The 14,780-nt window shown below is 38.5% G+C and overlaps 1 protein-coding gene across 1 annotated transcript in view; it reads left to right on the forward strand.

Annotated features, from left to right (window-relative positions):
* Positions 1–11,786, forward strand: part of GRB14 (growth factor receptor bound protein 14) — a 64,629-nt gene extending 52,843 nt beyond the window's left edge. Inside the window, exons 9-14 of the mRNA XM_087710842.1 lie at positions 5,184–5,261; positions 6,144–6,260; positions 6,344–6,413; positions 8,119–8,206; positions 10,804–10,897; positions 11,339–11,786. Coding sequence (XP_087566968.1) covers positions 5,184–5,261; positions 6,144–6,260; positions 6,344–6,413; positions 8,119–8,206; positions 10,804–10,897; positions 11,339–11,485 — 594 coding nt within the window. The 3' untranslated portion in view covers positions 11,486–11,786. The remainder of the gene's footprint in view (positions 1–5,183; positions 5,262–6,143; positions 6,261–6,343; positions 6,414–8,118; positions 8,207–10,803; positions 10,898–11,338) is intronic.
* The last annotated feature ends 2,994 nt before the right edge of the window (positions 11,787–14,780 follow it).

Consider the following 14,780-nt stretch of genomic DNA (forward strand, 5'->3'; position numbering starts at 1 on the left):
AGACAAAAGTATACAAACTCCTCATAGAAATTATGAAGCCAAAGCTCACTAAAAGTGATGGGAAAAAGAAGAAGCTCTTAGCTTAGGGTAGTCACTAAAATGGGTGTCAGGCGTGCTTCCCAGGGAGGGCATCATGTGAGGGAGAACCACAACTGAAAAAGCACTGCACGTAGCACAAACCCAATCCATCGATGACCAGGCTGCATGGACAGTGTAGGACTGTTGGTTCCACCACAAAACCGTGGTCGACTAAAGCGCGCTCGATGAAACCGCGTACCTGACATCATCACAGCGCGACAAAAAAAGCACGCTGTGAGCGCTAAAGCTAAAATTAACCCCTAAACCTAAACCTAACCCCCAAAACCTAACCCTAAACCTAACCCTTAACCTAACCCTAAACCTAACCCTTAACCTAACGCTAAACCTAACGCTAACCCTTAACCTAACCCTAACCCTAACCCTAACCCTAACCCTAAACTTAACCCTAACCCTTAACCTAACCCTAACCCTAACCCTAAACCTAACCCTTACCTTAACGTGAATCGGCTTGCTTTCAAAGTGCTTTTTAAAGCGCCCTTTTTTCTCCGCGGTCGCTCTTGTCATGCTGCTGATGACATCAGCGACGCACTTTAATCAGGCGTGCTTTAGTGGACCGCGGTTTTGTCGTGCCACGGGAATGTTTGGAAGAGGCATTCCTTTTGAAGAAATGGAAGGAAGCTATGGGAGAAGTGAGTGACTTAAAATATGCCTTGCAATGGTCAAAGAATAGGCTTAAAATGAAAAAAGCCATCAAAAGGATGCAGAAGTGATTTATGCACAAAAAGCCCTGTCACCAGTTTCAGATTATCAGAGAAGTGCTTGTTACTGTTATTCCAAAGAACTAGTTCAAGAGTATTTATTCCTTAAGGATGATGCTCCATTTATAGCAATCCCGTATTTTACCAACATTTTTTCCCCATTCCTTTTGCTTTGTTCTGTCACAGTTGGTGTTCTAAGGATCGGAAGGCATCAGAGCTGCATTACATCTTTTAACTGGTAGTGATAGGAAACTTTCCATCTGGGACCATTCCACTCCAATAAAAGTGAATGTTAAAATTCAATTAAGAGGACTACATTGCTTCAGGCAGTTTAGATGGATTTTTAAAAAAATTTAAAATATGCAGCATAGATTAGAAAATAATAGACATTTCAGCAGATGCCAGTGAAGTTAAATAGTCTATAAAACATATATTTTCACTGGAATGAGGTACGGTTCATTGCTTAACAATTGAACTAACTCAAAACTCTTACCACAAAACGATCACTCATTTGGTAATTATACCAATGTTGATTCACACAATACACTAAACCTGTGATGGTGAACCTATGGCACGTGTGCCACAGGTGGCACGCGGAGCCATTTGTCAGGGCACGCGAGGTATTGCCCTGTCAGCTGGCCAGCTGACTTTGGCCTCCTTTTGAGGCCGTTTTTTGCCCTCCAGAGACTTTGCCTCCAGAGCGGGAAAAACCAGCCCTATGGGCAAACCAGAAGTTCAGGAACAGACTTCTGGTTTGCTCGTAGGACCGTTTTTCACCCTCTGGAGCCTTCATGGAAGTCTCCTGAAGGCCCCTGAGGTCAAAAATCGGCCCTACAGACAAACCGGAAGTCACCATTTGGAAATGGGTTCCGGGTTCCCCATAGGTCTGTTTTTCACCCTCCGGAGCTTCAGGGGCCTTCAGGGGTGGGGAAGCTTTTTTTGCCCTCCCCAGGCTCCTAGAAAGCCTCTGGAGCCTGGGGAGGGCAGAAAAACTGTGGCAAAAGCATGGCAGGGTGGCTGCGCGCATAGCATTATGGGTGTGACATGCTGGCGCACGACCCCCCCTGTGCTCCCCCCACATTTGGCATGGGAGCCAACAAAGGTTCGCCATCACTGCACTAAACCACATTGTGAGGGGTTTTTTGGTACCTGACATTATGGCCTAATCACTTAACTTGAATAAATCATGGTTTAAGGCAATATGTTAATCCAGTCTACATATTTCTTCCTTAGACTAGTGGGATTTCTTTGGTAATATATGTCTATTTGCTCTTTATTCATTCATTTTTTCAACATTGATAAACTATTACAATTTCTGTTAGGGTAAAGAAAACATTTCCTTTAGATAAAGTATTTTTCCATTTACGAAAAGTAAAGTAAAATTGGAGACATACTTTGGCCCATTATATACCGGTAGTTACAATAATATTTCAGGAGGGAAATCAGATTCAGTTTGTTGGGCTGAATGATTTGTTGAATAAATTATAGTGATTGGGTTGCAATAAAGGGTTGGTTTGTACATCATATTAGACCTTTGGCTTGGATCATATATTGTTCCTCAATTTATAGAAAAATGGAAGTGAAACCTCCTTGTCATATTATGCATAATTTGAAGGGTTCCCCTAGGACAACATTTCAGGAGTTGTGATAACTTCAGAAAATAAACTTAGAAAAAGTTTATCCTGTGAACAATCTGTTTACTGATCATTCTTGTAGCTTGTGTACTGGCCTAGATGAGAACCTTTTTTATACATCATAGTAACTCATGGTTTGCTTAATTAGAACTTGTTGAATAAATCATAGTTGTTTGGGTTCACTCATCACACTAAACCATAAACCACTGTAAATGGGATGTAGTAGTTTAATTAGGATATAATAACTTAATGCAGTCAAAGAGTTTGATGGGATTTGGCATACCTCACAGAACAAGAAATATTTAGTTTCTTTTACAAGCAAAGGGATTCTACTTCCTCCAAGTAACATATAGTTTTGCTCATTCAAAGTAATGATTTCTGTAATTGTTATTCTGTCCACAGCAGAATGATCTGATCACATTTCCTGGGATCTTAGCAAATACATATAAAGCTACAGTGGTGGGTTTCACTTAGGTTTACCACCGGTTCGTAACTGTGAGCATATGCACCTTCTGCCCATGCGTGTGCCCTTCCGCAAATGCACTATGCTCATGCGCGTGGAATGCATGCATTTGCATGTGTCAAAAATGAAGCTACATAGGACGTTTTGGAGCCGGGGCAGGTGGGCAGGCCCACCCGCAGTTCGGCGCTACTGGTTTGGGTGAACCGGTCCGAAACGGCTGAATACCACCTCTGTTCAGCTAGCTTCCCAAGAGCTCCTTGTTCAGAATAAGATTAGTTATTTTAAAAATGCCTTTTGTTCATACTTTTGTCAGGTCAGTCACCCAATAGCACAAAACTATATTGTGCATAAAAAAGAGTGTTTAAGTAACTGCTTTTGTTATATCGCTATTTACTCACCACTTCAGTATTTATCCAAATCCAGTTCAGGATATAAGAGATGTTTAAAACTGCAAATAGAGTTGGATTTTTCTAAGGTTTTTCCGGATGGGATCTAGAGACAAAAAAGGGAGCTAATTCCACCTTGCTACTACCTTATAAACACAAACGCTTGTTGCCCTTGTGTTGTTAGTGTTGGAATCAATGAAAAACTGTTCCTGTGTATTACAGGATTTTTGTATTACTATTGTTATTGGCAAGCTGTAGGTTTCCTTAGGGATGTTCTTTCAGGTACACTGAAGTTTTCTGGGTCACCAGGTGGCCCTGTCCCTTTCCCTATAATCTACTTGTCAAAGGATAAGAATAAATCTAGGCAGACATTCTCCTTTTCCTCCTCCCGCCCATCATGGTTTTTGAGATAGAGATCTGTTCAGTTATTTAAAAAAAAACCTCATGGAAACTTGTTATTTTATCATTTTTGAGAACGCTTGAAAAAAATCTATAAAACAGGCATTCCTATTGTTTTTAGTATGAAGCAGAACATCGCTCAGCCCACGTTTAAAACAGATGGAGTAATAATTTGGCTTGTCATTGTGACTGTGATCATATTAAGTGATAGGATTAATTTTGTAAGTCAACGTTCTGGATCTTTTAGAGATGTTGGTCTGTAATCGTTCATCTTCAATCATACAGCCTAGTGGTAGAATTCACTTGTGTCTATCTGTTCTATCTGTCTCAATTTATATAGCAGCACCCCTCAAATTCTTGCCTCTGGGCAACTAATAACAATTATGAAAGCATGAAATATATAACATTTAAAAATGCACGCATAATCAGCAGCAAAAAGAATATTTTTTTAAAAGAAACAACCAACACAATCAATATAACCATTGCACAGGCTCTGCCACACACCCAACTCTCCAAACTCAATGATGCAACCTTGTGTGTAACAAAAAGCCAGCAGGGTTGGGTCCAATCTAATCTCTGGGATGGATAATATTCCAATGGGTGGGTGTCATGTCGTGGCGAAATTCAATTTTACTACCGGTTATGTGGGCGTGGCTTGGTGGGCATGGTGTAGCTTGGTGGGCATGACAGGGGAAGGATACTGCAAAATCTCCATTCCCACACCACACTGGGGTCAGCCAGAGGTGGCACTGCCGGTTCTCCGAACTACTCAAAATTTCCACTACTGGTTCTCCGAACTACTCAAAATTTCCGCTACCGGTTCTCCAGAATCTGCTGGATTTCACCCCTGGGGTCATGACAGAAAAAGATCTCTGTCTGGGCTCCTCCAGATGGCGGTCAAGAGACCCAGAGCATGCCTCTCTTTTAGGGCTAGTGCAGTGGTTCTCAACCTGTGGGTCGGGACCCCTTTGGGGGTCAAATGACCCTTTCACAGGGATTGCCTAAGACCATAGGAAAACACATATTTTCAAAAAAATATGGAAAACATAAAATAATTTTATGGTCCACAACATGAAGAACTGTATTAAAGGGTCATGGCATTAGGAAGATTGAGACCCACTGGGCTAGTGGGATGTGTAGACATAATCAGAGACAGATGGTTCCTCAAATAAACAGGCTGCAGGAGCTGTGGTGGCGCAGTGGTTAGAATACAGTATTGCAGACTTACTCTGTTCAATGCCAGGAGTTCGATCCTGACTGACTCGAGGTTGACTCAGCTTTCTATCCTTCCGAGGTTGGTAAAATGAGGACCAGATTGTTGGGGGCAATATGCTGACCCTGTAAACCACTTAGACAGTGTTGTAAAGCACTATCAAGCGGTATATAAGTCTATGTGCTATTGCAAATGCATGCTGTGTCTGTGTTTCTATTTTAATGGTAGAATATTCTCAGACAATTGAATTATATACATAAAATTGTAATAGTTCTTATTCCTTGTTTACAGTATGGAATGCAGTTGTACAAGAATTACACACAGCCCTATCAAGGAAGAAGTGGGGGCAGTTTTCTTAGCACACCCATGGTAAGTATACTTAATAACAATGACTTAAACTGAAATATAAATACAACCTCCTGATTGTTGTATTATGTGGCCTCCTCAGGCAACTGATTTTGGAGATAATGGAAGAGGAAGAAATTGTTTAGCTTGTTTATTGTTACGGGATTTTCTGTTTTGGTTGACAAAACAAGATGATTTCCCCACGTGATTTACTGTCTGTATGCTTTTATTGATTTGATTATATACAAATAGAGTGAATAAACAAAGGAATGAATGAATTTATAAATTAATTTGATGCCACACTATTCAGTAGAATCTCTTGGACCAAGTGTAGCCCTCCAGATACTAGTTTGGTACTCTTTATATAATTTCTGCAGTTGTTTCTTGTTCCCTCCCCTCTATTTTCCTTTTCAATTGATGGTATGTGGGTTGTTTTTATATTAGAATATCTCTAAAGGTAATTGGAGCTACAGCTCCCCATCAACATTGGCCTGGGACCTGTAGAAGTCAAAATAGGTTTGATCCAATTGGGAGAAAGATATCTACCTCCGTTATAAATGGTATATTTAAAAAGTGGAATATAAATCTAACAAAAACCAACTCAACTTAAATAACTAATTTACTCTACTTTTTAACCACCTTAACAGATAATTCTTAGGAATGCAAATTGTAATTCTTAAAAATGAAATACCATTTGGTGATCTTGATAATGACAGGCATTTATCTTTCAGGCATAATGGGGGTATCTATTGCATATAAACCACCTTCTCCAGAAAACATGTCCTTATTTTTTACTTTTTTGCTGGTTAATCAATATATTCCATGTTGATTTTGTCTGAGAATAATCAAGGGTATACTGTAAAATATTTTTGGTAGATGCATTTAACACATTTTTTTATCTTGTAGAGAAGTGTTTCAGAGAATTCTCTTGTGGCTATGGACTTCACAGGGAATAAATCCAGAATTATTGAAAACCCCACAGAAGCCTTATCGGTTGCAGTCGAAGAAGGTTTAGCATGGCGGGTATAAAATTTTCATTTAAAACCATTCTTAATGTTATGGTTTCTTGTTTAAAAATTCAGTACTTTTCCTTTCTTTTTATGTAGAAAAAAGGGAGCTTACGTCTTGGTATACACAGCAGCCCCAGCACTTTACAAAGTGTCCCCTCCACTACAGGTATGCACCACTGACAGATCTTGTAGCATGTCAAGTGATGTCATGAATTCATTCATCATGAACACGCAGACATATATTCACAAAATGACACCATAAAACAAGTTGATCTCAGCTTTACTGTTAAAAAAAGAAAGTAATGGAGATTGCTTTGGGCCTAACAAGGGACAACCCAACCCAATGGAAATTTTGCCTCTTTTGTACATGTGTCATGATGTGGAACTTATAGGACAATGTTGCTTTGGCTATTTTGACAAAAAGATTCTGCAGGTAGTTTTGTTTCTCGGCAAGCAAAAAAATTCTTGTTATAATGAAATTGTTAGAGTGTGCAGAGATGGACAAACTTACAAAAGAAACTGAAATGGGGGGAAGAAGTGTATTTACAATGGATGTATAACGAGGTGGAAATGTTGTACAGAAGGAAATTACAAAAAAAAGTCTTTTTTTTTAAAAAAAATGTTTAATAAAAATCATTGAAAAAAAATTCTTGGTAGGTCCACAGAAGCAAGGCAATGAGAGAATGTTATATATCTTTATAAAATACACGTTTAGGGTATGAGTCCCCAAACTTTTCAGCTCATTGACCCTTTCATGAAGTTTCAGATTATTGATTGACCCCCCCCCCAAAAAAAAATCTATTATATGAAAATAATTTAATAATAGCAGTAGACTTATATACCGCTTCATAGGCCTTTCAGGCCTCTCTAAGCGGTTTACAGAGAGTCAGCATATTGCCCCCAACAATCTGGATCCTCATTTTACCCACCTCGGAAGGATGGAAGGCTGAGTCAACCCTGAGCCGGTGAGATTTGAACCGCTGACCTGCTGATCTAGCAGTAGCCTGCAGTGCTGCATTTAACCACTGCGCCACCTTGGCTGCTTTAACAAATAACAATAGAAATAAAAATAATGACAATGTTAATAGTGGATAGTCCCATCAGCCTGTGGGGGTCCATACTGACCACTTTGCAGAACCCTGGCTTAGGGGGATTCATTCTGTTGACTCAAGCTACTTAGACCATATGGAATATCCTGTATTTCCTAAATAAAACCTCCAAGGATGGACAACATGAATACTTTTTTTAAAAGGGAACTGATACATGAAATGTATCAGCTGGCTTCAAAGAACAATCAAACCTATTCAAGTAATAGTAACTTGGAACCACTGGCTTTCTGGCACACCCTAATTGAAAGAAAGCTATCTGATGGGAACTATGCTTCCAGAAGGCAATTCCAGGATGATAAGAGTCTACCAGTATAAAAAGTCTAGTATAAAAGGAGCCAAACACAAAGGGATCAATTTGAAATTTGGTCAATAGGTGATGATTTGATTTAGGTCTTCAACTGTGCTTCAAAAATCCAGCCACAAGTTGCAAAATAAAATTGGGAACACAATTACAATTAGTAATTTAAAAAATAGCCTTTCAGAATTTTGAATGAATTAATTCAAATGAAGAGTTTGACCCAAGTTAAATTTATATAATATATGTTCTAGGGCTTTTGAATCAAAATACTTTTAGACTACTGGGATAAAATCGACACCTCTGGCATGAAAAAAAAGCCAAGAAATAATACAATACAATGTTGGGCATATTGGACTAGGAATTTACCACATTCTTTTCAGTAGCCACTTTGTGGAAAACAATCCCCAGATATTTGAAGGAGAGTGTAAAGGTGTATTACCTTACCTAGAATCATATGTTTTTAGCTATACACAGTTCACAGCCGTGGTTTCATCATAAGATTTCTAGAGAAGAGGCACACCAACTGATTCTGAGGCAAGGACTGGTGGATGGGTGAGTTTTTCCCCCTTGATATTTATGTTTTATGACTGACTGTTTATGCTGCCCCACCTAATCTATGGAATTGTATCTCCCCCAAGATCTACATGGCCCTGACCTTAAGTCCTGACTCTTCCAGCACATTCTGAGTTTTATGTGCGTTCCCACTAAGCACCAGCAGCAATCTCATATAAGCTGATTTATTCCTCCCAGTATCCGTGACTTTTTTAATGGTTGACTGTTGTTTTAACCTTTTGTAAGATGCCAAAGTCACCAGTGAATAGGCAGCCTTAAAACCAATTAATCAATCAAACCAGCATGAAGTAATGGTAGTTCAGTAAGGGTACCTACTTATATCTGAAGTACCTTCTAACTTATTTTCAGTAAAGTTTTTCTAACTTCAGAAGTCCTGTACATAGGCTCAATTCCAGCCCCTTGACATGTCTATGGAGATTCTCGGTCATCCAGGTTAGGGGTCTCCAACCTTGGCAACTTTAAGACTTGTGGACTTCAACTCCCAGAATTCCTGGCTGGCGAAGCTGACTGAGAAATCAGGAGACCCCTGATCCAGGCCATGTTGTCCCAAAGGTGCTTTTTCAAAAGGCAACTGGACTTTTTTTGTTTTGCTTGAAGACATTTCGCTTCTCATCCAAGAAGCTTCTTCAGTTTTGAAGTGAAGAACTGAAGAAGCTTCTTGGATGAGAAGTAAAATATCTTCAAGGAAAACAAAGTCCAGTTGCCGTTTGAAAAAGATACCTATGGGAAACCCCTTGACAGTAGACCAGCAGAAGGAGAGCAAGAAGAGGCCAAAAGAGAGAATGGGGATGACCATCTTTTCCAACCATGCAGCCCTCAGGGATTGTCCCTGTTTGAATGTGGAGCTCAACTGCGAGTTTCAAATCTGTTTTAAGTTGTTACCTAATTTGCTGGAAGTTCACCATATTGCATCAGGAAAGAGCTAAATTCACATTCCCACCCTTTTTATGTCATGATACAGCAAATGTTCTCCTTCAAAGAGGCTCCCTTCCTTTTCTCCAGCATCTGCTTCTGGAAATGGACACTTCATTCTGCCTTTATTAAAAAATGTCAGAAGTTATTTAACATGGTTGAGATTGGAGGACCCACCCACACAAACCTATATACACAAGATGTTTGACAGTGAAATGAATGATGAAATGGCCAGACCTATTTTTGTTTTTGGGAGATTTCCTATTGTTATTGGACTTGGTTTTTATATGTCCTTTCAAATTATTTTCTTTTGTTTTCTTATACTATAAGTATCTATAAAGTCCATTGGCTAAGTCAGTTTCCCCTATGATTGATGTTCTATTCTTCGGGGATTTTATCTGTTAATGCAATTATATTCCCAGGTGGTGTGGTAATATAATTTAAAGTTAGGAAATGTAAGGACACATCTTTCTTTGACTCTTGCAGAATTTTAAATCCTGTTCTTGTTTTCGTTTTTTTCTACTGTGTATAAATCTCTTCATTCTTTGCCAATCCTGCAAGTTTTTGATTGAGTTTGAAATTGGTGTCATTTAAAATACACAGATCATCTTGGGTAGTATGCTCATTTTTATTGTCAAGATAAGATCTAGCCAAGAAAGTTTTAGGTTTGTCTACCCTTCAATATATTTCCCCTATAGTTGATTGAATTGTTATGAAATATGTCTTGGCATCATGTCAAATGCAAATATTTATGTAATATACTCCTAAAAATTTCATTGAATTTATTTAGTTAGTTAGTTATCTCAAAACCAGACTATTTTTTATACAGTTATTCTTCATCTGGTATCTTGTCATTATTTTGTGTTCTTTTCAATGACTTGGTCTCTAGAGAATTCACCAAAATCTTTGATTGTTTTCATCAGCTATCTTATAAACCTCTGTGTTTCTATAACACTTAGTACTACATTGTCAACATAATGTTTCAGTTCTTATTTCTGTCCTTGAATTTTAATGTCCAGTATGTTGAATTTCGTCCACAAAGATTTTTAAAGCAAATACAAACAATAAGAGAAAATGGGTACCCTTGCCTTAGTGTCGTCATTTATTCGAAAATGTGTAGAGATCTTTTTGCTGTTTGCTGTTGATAACATTGCTAGTTTTTACAGATGTCAGTTATGTTCATTTGGGGACTTTTTATTATCTATTTTAAGCTTCATGTGGGTACAATAGTATATAAGATGTGCAGTATTTGTCACATTTTTATTCCCTCTTTGTCCATAGTACAATGGACCTCCATATACCTCCATATCTTAAACTCACTTGGCAAATTTCCTTTTTTTCTGATGTGGACCTGCTTAACTTTATTATGGATGCTGTGACAAATGGAATATAGCAATTAATGTTAATTATGTTCACTTTAAAAAATAAAGAGATAAAATAAAATATACTAAGAAACATTTTTTTCTGAGGAAAATAGGAAGTGGAAGGAATATAAGGTATATTCACCTCCTTTAGTTATTTATAAAAATAATAAAGGTGGGATTTTAAAAAAATCTAAAAATAAATTTCTTTGCTAGCACCACAAAGTCATTATTTACGGACATAATTTCATATTTTTCTACCATAGATTAATATACTTGACCATATTTTCTTTTTTTCCACAGAGTTTTCTTGGTACGGGATAGTCAAAGCAATCCCAAAACTTTTGTGTTGTCATTAAGCCATGGATTAAAAATAAAGCACTTCCAAATTGTGCCGGTAAGTATAGCTATGAAGGTCCTGAATCAAAATATTTTGATGTTCTGTTTACAAGAACCAAATCCCATGGTTTTTCACTTTTCTATGAAAGAGAAGTTTCCAAACCAAAAACCTTCTTTCTCATGAAAATTACTTTCTTATTTGGGATATCAACTTCTCTTTATGACTTCTGTGTCCCAATTATCGCAATAAGCCTATATATGGGACCATCATTCTAACTTTTTCTTCCTGGGTGCTCTGTATCTTAGAAGATATAGTTCATATTTCACATAACTTGTTTCTTGAGGTATGATGGGTAAATAAAACACACAGGAAAGAGAAATGTTTTTATTCATAAAACCCAAGATGCTGCTGCCAGATATATCCATCATAGTAGTCTGTTAATTGCCTGTTGACTGTACATGGTGCAGATTGTGTATTTTCTCTCTCCCCCCTTTGCAGTTAGAAGAGGAAGGCAAACTCTTTTACACACTGGATGATGGTCACACCAGATTCTCTGATCTTATTCAACTTGTGGAGTTCTACCAACTCAATAAAGGCATCCTTCCTTGCAAGTTAAAACATTATTGTGCCCGAATTGCACTTTAGCTAAAACATCAACATCTCATCCTAAGCTCACTTAGAATAACAAATCAAGACAGAACATTACTTTTGAAAAAGCACTTTGTTATGAGAATGAAGTTTTAAAAGAATGTAAATTTCAGCTTACAAAGAAGAGCTTCTATTTCTACAGAAAAAAAAGCCAAAATGCAGTACTTCTGTGTTAAGAGTTGATTAATCAATGGTTAATCTTCCAAATATGAACTTTCGAACTGAAATGGTGTAACTGTGAAGTGCTGAAATCCTAGGGAGTATTTTTCAAAATCTCAATAAATGTCTTTTTCACTAATTTTGTTTTTCAAACGTCGTCTTTATTTTCTCCTTACAATTATTAAACAGCAAAAACATACCCTGCCAACATGACTGTTAGCTCCAAGGACTGCTTCTGAGTACAGTGTAGAAATAGAACACTTCAGAGCTGGCATTCAACTGGTTCTCTCCGGCTCAGATGTACCGGTAGCGGCGGCTGCAGGAGGTTCCGCCTACCCACCCCGACGTAAAGCATGAGCACTGCACATGCGCAGAAGGCAGCGTGCATGCACAGATGAGGCAAGTGCACTCCCATTTGCAAACCGGTAGGGAAGGTAGGTGAATCCCACCTGTGGAACACTTACCATTTGTTCCTTTGCTTCCTACTCCCTTCATTGATTTTTTCATATGATGAGATCAATGAACGTAACCCATGCAATGCTATTTCTCCTTTCCCTTTACATCAGCCAAGATACACAAAGATGACCCAGACATAGTTTGATGCATTGTGTTACAAGATCATCGTTTCAGAATTTAGTCAAGAGTGAAAAATATTATTTGTTTGCAAGGTAAACATCAAACTCTTCGATAATACAGATACCCAGGCAAATACAATACCTATAGCTAGCTCACATTTTGATAATGGTACACATTTACAGTAAAAGTCTTTGCTTACCCATTAAATCTATAGAGAGTAAGAAGGCAACCTGCAACCTTTCAGGTATCATGAACTACAAATCTCATTATTCTATTTAACAAGTCATTGTATAGATCGACTGTGGGTCAAAAATAGCTAAAGGATGTTTGACGTCTCCCCTACATAAAGGTAATTAATATGTTACCTTCCCTTTTAGTACTTTTAACTGTCAAAGCAACATCTATGTACAGGTAGTCCTCGACTTACAGCAGTTCACTTAGTGACCGATCAAAGTTACAATGGCACTGAAAAAAGAGACTATTATGACCATTTTTCACACTTATGACTATTGCAGCCTCCCCATGGTCACATGATCAAAATTCAGACGCTTGGCAGCTGACTCAAATTTATGACAGTTACAGTATCCCCAAGTCATGTGTCTCTATTTTGTGACCTCCGCCAAGGAAAGTCACTGGGGAAGCCAGATTCCCTTAACAACTGTGTTACTAACTTAACAACTGCAGTGATTCACTTAACAGCTGTGGAAAGAAATGTTGTAAAATGCAGGCAAAACTCACTTAACAAATGCCTCACTTTGCAACAGAAATTGTGGGCTCAATTGTTGTTGTAAGTTGAGGACTACCTGTATTAAATGTATACATTCTAAGTGACTTATAAAACCCAATACACTTCTCAGTAGTAGCTCCGACCCTTTGGAACGATCTCCCCGTGGAGATTCGTACCCTCACCACCGTCCAGGCCTTCCGCACAGCCCTTAAGACCTGGCTAGCCCATCAGGCCTGGGGACAAAGATAACTGCCCCCACCCGAATGATGAATGAATGTTGCTTATTATTTTACTTTATGTATTGTATGTGTTATTGTTTGTATATCCCTTCCCCCTCATTTTATGTAAGCCGCCCTGAGTCCCCTCAGGGAAAAGGGCGGCCTATAAGTGTTAATAAATACTCTAAATACTCTAAAAATAGTCAGAAATGTAAAACAAAATGAGATATCCCAAACTAAAACAACCACAACTATAAAAACATAATAGGGCAGTGCTGGCTGGGGAACTCTGGGAGTTGAAGTCCAGACATCTTCAAGTGGCCAAGGTTGAGAAACACTGTAATAGGGCCTTACAAAAACATTAACCCCAGGCTGGGAGTAGGGTTAGGTTTTAAGAGCTTTCCAAAACCCCAAGAGAGTAAATTGGACTGATTTTCAGTAAATTTCCCATGTGCCTTACTTACAGCTCTTATTTATTTATGATTTTCCAAGAATAAATTATATAATTTAATTGACAAGAGATTGTATAAAAATAGCCACCACCATCTTGATACAATGAACAAAAACAAGACACAATTTTATAAAATGTTTTTAACCATTGATTACTATAGGGAAAAAAATTACAGGCAAGTGTTGTGGCCCCTCAGCTGTCAGCAGAGCTGGCGGAAGACTTGGATAGTGGGGTGGTTGGGGAGGAACATGGGCCAGTCCTGGAGTCTGGGGAAGGCTCGGATGAGGGCTCTGCGTCGGAGGCAGAGATGGGGCCAAGTCCATGTGACATTTGTCAGCTGCCTTCAGAGTCAGAGATAAGTGGGGCAGAAGAACAGCTGGAGCCTGTTCCCGATGTGCCCATGCGCAGAGCTGTCAGGAGAAGGGAACAACTAAGGAATGGGTCAACTTGGAAGTAAGGGCACAAGTGGACGGTGAATGGCCCCTCCCATAGGGAATTATAGGAGTGAAAGGGGAGGAGTGTTTGCAGGAGACAATTGGTTTGCTTATTATTGTGAAGATTTGCTTATCTGAGTTCGTGCCTCATAGAGACTCATTGCCAGATATTTCATTTTACAGCGTTGCTACTAAAAGCTCTCGGCCTGGCAACTATCCAAGGACTGATAAGGTCTGTTTTAACAATTAAACCTTGAAAGGCTTATTGCTAGGACTTTTCTGGATGTGAATGCCAGGAATACACATTAACAAAAGAAAAAGGGATTTGGGGGGACAAGGAATCTTGTTTCACGATTCTGTTAAGCCAGGTTCAGAACAGCAAGATATTTTTTAAAATGCCATCAAGAAATTAAAATTCTGGTTCATAATTTATTCTGTTGAGAATCTTTTTCTTAAGTGGATTTTATCTTAATGAAGGAATTCAATGAAAAACCATTAAACAAACTTTTAAGAGAATATGCCTCAATATTCCCATCTGGATTCCAGACAGCAGAATGGAATGGAAAGACAGAAGTGGCATTTGTAAGGAAGCCTTCGCACCTTAAGAAGCAGAAAAGAATCTGTGAGAGTAGATAATCCTCATTTTACTTTCTCCAAGGAAAAAACAATCTAAATCCAAGGAAAGTCAATCAGTATCACAGTCACCAAAATCTCTACCCAACCACAG

Source organism: Thamnophis sirtalis, unplaced genomic scaffold, assembly GCF_051295495.1.
Source record: "Thamnophis sirtalis isolate CommonGarterSnake01/CBP01778 unplaced genomic scaffold, rThaSir2_p1.2 scaffold_1, whole genome shotgun sequence".
In the NCBI taxonomy this organism is placed as follows: domain Eukaryota; kingdom Metazoa; phylum Chordata; class Lepidosauria; order Squamata; family Natricidae; genus Thamnophis; species Thamnophis sirtalis.